Raw genomic sequence first — 8032 nt, 5'->3', positions numbered from 1 at the left:
TTTCTGCCGCCACGGTATCAGAAATAGAAGCACAATGTAGTTGCGGTTGCCTTTTGAATTATCCTGCCGACATAATGCTGTAGTACTCACATTGCAATTTAAAAAGTTCAACTATTAAGAGGTCATTGGGCCCGTCCAGTTTAACTCCACATACTGTTGTGGTGATGTAGTTTATTGTCAAAACGTTCACTTTGTTCTGAGTCGACTATTAAACGGACAGCTCCACCAAAAACGTCACCACGGTGGGTCTGTTCTAATTGGACAACGTTCAACTTGTCCGTTGAACATTGGCAGCTCATCGTCCTGATGTCAAACATCTGGAAATAAAACGGAAAGTGAGTCAGTGTAATATAATATAAATTGGAAATTGTCTATGGCTGTTGTCATTTGGGTTTTGGTTTCCCTATGAAAGATTTATTGAAAAATTAATTTTGTAGACCGGTTGCAGATGTTAAGTGCCCTATAGTTTCTCAAAAAATGCAGTTCAATCACAACTGAAAATATGCCTCATTGTGTGCGAATAGAGGTGAATAAATATATTTGTTTGTGTTGCAGCAAAGAGTCAGTTCCATTCCATACGTAAAACATTTGGCGGCAAGGCGCGGGGAAATGGGGGGGGGGGGTGTTTGGACAGACCTGCCCCTAGGGCTGGGCAATATGGAGAAGATCAAATATCACAATATTTTACCAAATACCTCAATATTGATAATTTAGTGTTAACTACAAGTCCTTTCAAAAAATTTTCACACAATGAGATTTTTAATAAATGATCTACAGTATTGTGGATATAATGACTAAGTGGGTAAAGGCTAATAATAGAACAGCTAGAACAGTCTGGTAAGTTCAGAAAATAACATCAATTTACTGTAATGCAACCAGGAAAAGACAACACTTATGTCATATTACGATATCCAAAATCTAAGACAAGATCTAGTGTCATATCACAATATCGATATAATATCGATATATTGCCCAGCTCCACCTGCCCCTACTGCTAAAACAAATCCTCACGGAAACACTGATGGAACTGTTAGGACCACACACCAAAAAGCAGCAGTGTGAGCAACCAATTTTTGTCTTATATGTAAAAAATATTCTCTACACTGCAGAAAGTAATCACAGTTAGAATTAGGTTGCACAGCTGCACTAAGGAATTTAGCTGTATGCAATAAACAAGAATCTCATTGTTAATGGCTGGCAATTTAGTACGCTTTAACTTCAATGACAACATAGCTATATCTTGATCATTAATTTGCCTATAAAAGAACCAGTGAGAGAGAGTATTGTCCATATTTATTCAACACGTCTTTTTTGCTGCCATGCCTTCAAGGCTCGACTCCTACCTTACAGCTTAATCATCCATAGCTGGCAACACTTCCTGTAACGTGAACGACAAGAGATCAAAGTCCAGAGTCTGTCCAGCAAGCCCACAAGTAGCCGCAAAATAAAAAAATAAAAAAAAAACTCCAAATATTTAGCAGAAGTGAATCTCAGCTCCCGGAAAATTCTGGGCAGGTGCAAAAACAAGCTTCAGGTCGCTGTCGCTCGCTGAACTCTAACCTCCTACCGAAACCTAAAGGGGATTCAAAGCAAACACACATCCCGCCTCAGGCATGGTGCCAGCTCTCCACCCTGGTCCCTGCTAAAAGGGTTAACAATACAACAGGGTGTCACTGCCAGGTGAGGTAACCAGACACCACCTGACTGCCTGTAACCAAGAGCAACGTCCTAGCACTCACAGAACAGGGACGGCACATTCGGAAACAAACAGCCATTCAGACTAGTCCACTTGGCTCTAAGGCACAGGAGACAGAGAAAATGACAATGCTCTGCTTCACAATAACACCAACCTGAAAGGCTGGCTGAGAGCTGTGCCGGTGAGATAGCACTATGAGTGGCACAGGTGGAAGGGCTAAATCCTTTGCTTGTTCACATTCCTAACGTCTCAATGATTCATCTAAACACTGTGGACATTCGAGGAGGAGCAAGAGGAGCACTGAACTACCATCAGCTTTAGGTCTCTTTAGGGAGTTAGATTGGGAATCATAAGCTAAACCATAAAATGCTGCCACGCCTTGCTGATGACATCGGCAGAGAGCAATTTCGTCGACACAGTCATCTATGTACAGCGTATAACTTTCTGTGTAACAGAATACGGAAACACAATGTGATAAATCTCTGATCAACTTGCAGCACTTACTTTCTTTACAATAAAGTGCTTTCAGTTTCCATTCATTTTAAAGTCAGATGATAAGGAACTTTACACTTGTTACATAGAAAAGGTAGGATACTCTCAGTACTACTGTTTTACTGGAGAGTGAGTATCACAACAGTGCCACAGGAGAATGATACATTACACTGAAACCTAAGTTCTGTATCAACTGCTGGTTCCACATTATATATTTTGAGCACATGGAGTAACAGTATTGGAAATACATCTTTCAGATGTGTGCCTGGATTGTGAGGAAATCAGATCAGGAATACTAATACATAAACATAACAAACCGCGTCAGCTGAATGACAGATAGTGTAAAAATCAAAGCCACAATTGTAACAGCAACATTTAGTCCTCAGATCACTCACAAGTAGGGAGGCAAATTTAAGCAATTCCTTAACTAATTCTAGCAACATTAATGTGATTGATTGATTGATGACTGATGTCACTAAAAAGAGATAAAATACTCCTTAAATACTTAAGGAGCTGCCCCTGAACCGCATTGTCCCTCAGCTGCATCCAGCCGGGGACCTTTGTTGCATGTCATTCCTCTCCTCATCTCTTTCCCCCTTTTTTTCCTGTCAGATATCTAAGTAAAACTAAAAACTTAAAAAACAAAAAGGGTGTTTTTACTTCATAGAAGTTGAAGAGGTGTATTATCTATAGCTACATCTACTATATCCCAAGTAAACTGGATATTTGCCTCGGAAATTAAACAACACCTGTGAATTATAAATTATTTAAAAACAAAAATGAAAAATGAAAATGTTGGCCATTAATTGACAAATTATGCACAACTTGCCTTTTATATTTGATAGAATATGTTTTGGATGGACATGCAGGGCACTCAAATCTTAACCTTATTCTTGTATCAACGGTTAGGACTGAAACCTACAGCAACAAATTGCTTCTATAAAAGTAGAAATAGGGTTAATTATCTGATGACACAGCAAGTGTAACTGCTTTATAAGAACATAATAATAGCTACCTGGTTAAGAATGATTCATATTTGCCTTGTCTATTAATACATTTTGGACTAATCTAACTCCTAACAGTGACTAACCCAACATCAATTATTCATTAACAGTACATCACTACTCACAAGCACACCAATGAAATGCTGGAAAACAGGGGTCCACAATTATTATTAACGACTAAACTCTTAACTCCCCTAAAGCACTTAATACACAAGAGCTAGCCTATATTTTAGGAGTGACCCACAGGAAGACAAGACAGCTAATAGAAACTGGGTCTATTCTGTATCTCTCACTCTCAATGCGTGTCCTCATTAGTCGTACAGCTTCTTTTTTTTTGGGGGGGGGGGGGGGGGGGGGGGGGGGGGTTGCTTCTCTTTTGATCCAGTTATGCAACACAGCAGGCATGCACTTGTAATGTGAGAGTGTGTTATGTTCTCAGGGATAGTCGAGCCAGTGGAGACACACACCCTAACCAATAATATACTGCAGGAGGAACATGTAGACCCTGGCTTCACTATTTCTACAAACTTCTGTCTGTACATTGGTGTGAGTTTGCTGAGGGGCCATTGAGTTTAACATTTCCTCCACAGCCCTCCTCCCATTTCCTACATATAAAGATTTTTGTGTAATTACACTCCTTAATAGTGGGGAAAGGCAGCATGAGGATGCACACCCCTCACTTCTATTCCTTCCAGCTGAATGCGAGTTAAAGACTTGGTGATGCTCCAGTTAGCCACTGAGAGTCGGGGGGGGTCCTTATCCTTCTGCAGCTTGTGAGCTCTGTTGGGGCTTCTTGTAGTTTTCAGTGTTGGCCTTCCATCAGAGGTCTGCGGACGCCCAGTCCCCGGCCCCTGAGAATACTCTCCAGGCAGTTTGCCCTGCATAAACCAGCATTCACCCTCCACTTCCTCCCCCGACTGACTGACTGTACATCTCACTGGGGGTTCCTCCCGCTCCAAACGAATGACATGTCAAACACCACTTTAGAATGCCAGCAGAATTACTGCCGATAGATAGCAGGTCACCAGTGGGGATGCAGGAAGTCAATCATTTGCCAGGGCTTGGCTCGTGTGTTTTGAGTAGTTAAGCATTGTACACAAAACAGATAGATGCCCTTCACCGGGTTACAAAAGGGGCCCAGAGCTGAAAGCATGATTTGATTTCATTATTGAAGACTCTGCCTGATTGGTCTGTGAGACAACATAAACTCCAATGGACAAAAATGAAGCATTGTAATCAGTATTTTGCGGCAGAAAGAAAGCCTATATCACCATCGGTTTTGATCTCAACCTATGTCTTTCTTTAGCTTAGCCCCATGCCAATTGACTGATCTTGTCCCACCTCCATTCAATGACCTAGCAGAGTTATTGGACATTAAAGTCTTGTGTTATATTGAGAGAGAGCGAGAGGGTGGAATATGGTGTGAGAGCATGCTACAACGAATGCCCCTTCACATTCCTGTCATAGTCCAACCAGAGAACTCAGCCTTGATCTAATGCTCACAATATCCTTCCCATTGTTGTTATAGCATTATTGCAGCATGCAAGTACACATGCAAAGAATTCCAAAAACACAGAAAAATGCAGCTGCCAAATTAGATGTAATGCGCAGCCAATCTACAACTTATTATTACAAAGAAAGAGCGGTGCCATTTTGTGAAGGCTAGCCAACACATAAATTATGCTTTAGTCAGCATGAAATTGGACTTGTGGTCATAAAGTCCAAAGTCTGGTGTGCCATACAGATGTAATGTAAATGTGAAGAAGTGAGTTCACATGTGAGGTCACGGTTTAAAACCACTACCACCAAGCTGACAAACAAACACCTGTGTCCCTACCTAAAGGTTTAGGTTACATGAGAACACTAAAGCAACTGTTTAAAGCACCTTAATAAATGCGCTTGAATATAATTTACAACATAACGCTACTTCAACTTGTCATTTTTAGTGAGAAGAAAACAAGTCCTAAAACGTCCAGGTAATGACAGGAATTCCCCATAGAAGTGGTTGTATTAAGTACAAGGTAACGTTTTCATTTCAAGGTTTATTAAAAGACTTTGAAGCCCGTATTGCCACAGCTCCTGCTTTTAGTGTCTCAGACATAAGCAGACCGTATACTCACTTTATATAACGTTACATTAACGTTACTAACGTTACATTAACGTTACAGGAGTAAAACCAGGTTTCAGCTCAGTGAGAGCAACAAACTAACTTCAACCTCGGTACAGTAGCAGTACAAATAAACCTGTTACCTCACACAATTTTTTCCTGTTCCAAAGTGTCAATATTTCCGATGTTTGTTACTTTTCTCACCTCAATCAAGTGAAACTGTGGCTTATATTTCGCCGGTTTCTACATCAAGTCATTGGGGAGTTCATGCGGCTTCTGCTGTGCTGCTGTTGTAGTCGAGCCCATCCCCCATCCGCACAGGCTGGTAGACAGATAAAAGTTGGACGCTTTTTTCAGTTTTCCACTGATAGTTTAAACTCTCTTTAAACTTTCCGCCGGTGTCGTAGCTCGCGATATCCCCTTAATGTCTTCTGTCCATCGCTGTCCGGGTTTGTGTCCACGAACAGCGGGCTCGGAGTTTGAACAGGAAGAACAACAGCAGCTCGTTTGCCCGCCTTGCAGTTGGCTCAGCTAACGCCAGCGCAGCCCCTGAACCTGAATACTTCCTCCTACAGCAGGAGCGCTGCCCTCATTTGCAGCCAGAGCTACTCGCGCATGCCTCCATCGCCAAACCAGGTGGATCTGATGTTTCATAGCAACGTTAAAGGGGTATTCCTGTGATATAGCGCTCACTTTCTTAAAATTGGGTGGCTTAATAAAAAAAATAAAAACAGGGTAAATGGCTTAAATCAAAGCAGCAGAAACTGAGATATCCTGACTTTTATTGCCTAGTATAAGAGTAAAAAACATTGGGTCATACGTTTCTCACAATGCAATTTGACAGTGCCTTTCCCATGGCAACAGAATGAGAGTAGCCTAATATAAACTATCCATGAGTATCAGTCGTTTGCAAGTTCAAAACCGATTTTTTAAGAACTTTATTAATTTTAGTTTATATTGTGCTCAAATTCTAATAAAATTGTGTTCAATACAATAACCACAAACTAAAATAAATTAAGTATTATTTGAGCATATAAGTACAAGTTGGAACTTGGAGGCAACATTGCACAGACAGCGACAGGTGGAGATATTGCCGAATAGCAAAACAATCTGTAACAGGCTTATACTGTTTTTTTGATGGTAACTCTTTCCAATATAGCCCATCAAAACTGAGAGACCCATTTTGGCTCATTATATATTTATATTACATAAAGTGTTCATGTGTGTGATATGAGACAGTATGGCCTTACCTTCAGGCCTGTACTGAGCTATGATGGTGACGGTCTGTCCAGCTCTCTTCAGCGCTGCAGCCGCCTGCTCATGTGTGGCATTCCTTAGGTTCACTCCATTCACCTACAACAAACCAGGCACGCAACAAATCTTTCAGCAAGAAAACCCAGATTAGATCCTAAAGGTGTGGTGCTTCTCTAATTGTGAAGATCTGTTGAGGAAACAAGTTTAGCTGGAAGCAAGCAGCAGTGAAATAAAACATGCATGTATTTAGAGGAAAATTGGGTTCTGAAAAAGGTTATGAGTGAACAAGGGATTTAAATATGTTATTAATTGGATACCTTATTGATTCACAAAACTCTCTTGTCTGGCAGAGCGCAGCTAAGCTCCCTCAGAGTTTTTATGAATTTAATGTCTTGCTCAAGGACATTTCAGCAGGGCAGATGTATGCTGGCTTTCTAAACACTAGGCCACCTTTAATTCTATCATCATTATTCTGACAACGGGAGTTGGCTGAACTGCCTCAAACTTGTTACAGTTGTTGATGTGGCCAAACAGAAAGCTTGAGGTTGAGATACTGACCGAGAGAATCCGGTCTCCCCTCCTCAGCTCACCGCTCAGGTCAGCCGGACCACCTGCCAAGATGAAGGAGACAAAGATGCCTTCTCCATCCTCCCCGCCAACAATGTTGAAGCCCAGGCCTGTGGAGCCCTTGTGCAGCAACACCTTCCTTGGCTCCCTGCCAAACACAGTGACAGCGTCAGGGTGAAGGGCAGAGAGAGATATAGGACCAAAACTGAAATAGAAACAGCATAAACAGAGGGGTACACAGACGCTGTTTCAAACAACAGCCATCTTCTAGTGTGTATGATCCCACAATGTTAAGGGCTGCAAGCTGTAGGTCTGCAGATCTTTTTGTTGATACACTCTCTCTCTCTCTAAAAAAAATAAATATATATATATATATATATATTTATTTATTTTTGAAAGTAACTGCTTTAAATAGAACGTTTAAATGATTTATCTACAGGACCACTCACCAGGAGAACACAATGATTAAACAAGTAATAATCATGTACTAATCACATTGCTTAAAAGATACAGTGGATTACACTGATAACACTGCAAATAGATTATTGTTTAGATACAATGAAGACAATAAAACAAGCAGCAAAACGACCAGATCCAATTGCATATTATCTGCTGGCTATAAAACTTCCTGCTTTGCATGGCAATCTCATGGAAATGTACACATGTGTACACGTTTAAACACCCACTCATATTAATGTACGCAGACACAATGAGCCACCCACTACTCGACAGACCCACTCTGCTTTAGCGTTTAGCCACTATGACTCATCCTCCAGCAGCTATTCAGACTGCCTCAGTTTTAAGATGCTAGAGAGGCCAGACCGCTGCTATGGTCCAGCAAAAGCCCTCTGAGAACACACTTCACACACACACACACACACACACACACACACACACACACACACACACACA

At 41.1% G+C, this 8032-nt stretch overlaps 1 protein-coding gene across 11 annotated transcripts in view; it reads right to left on the bottom strand.

Moving 5' to 3' along the window:
* The window catches only part of dlg3 (discs, large homolog 3 (Drosophila)), an 85519-nt gene that overhangs the window by 11474 nt on the left and 66013 nt on the right, over nt 1–8032 (bottom strand). For 10 of the 11 annotated variants that reach the window (XM_032528575.1, XM_032528580.1, XM_032528574.1 and 7 more), the window contains 2 exons: nt 7112–7268; nt 6550–6652 (listed from right to left, as the gene is read on the bottom strand). In XM_032528575.1, the coding sequence (XP_032384466.1) occupies nt 6550–6652; nt 7112–7268 (260 nt within the window). Of the gene's footprint in view, nt 1–5503; nt 5870–6549; nt 6653–7111; nt 7269–8032 lie in introns of those variants that run through there. The other variant, XM_032528579.1, reaches the window with a different exon arrangement.

Source organism: Etheostoma spectabile, chromosome 10 (genome assembly GCF_008692095.1).
Source record: "Etheostoma spectabile isolate EspeVRDwgs_2016 chromosome 10, UIUC_Espe_1.0, whole genome shotgun sequence".
Lineage (NCBI taxonomy): Eukaryota > Metazoa > Chordata > Actinopteri > Perciformes > Percidae > Etheostoma > Etheostoma spectabile.
This window is presented reverse-complemented; position numbering and strand designations above follow the sequence as displayed.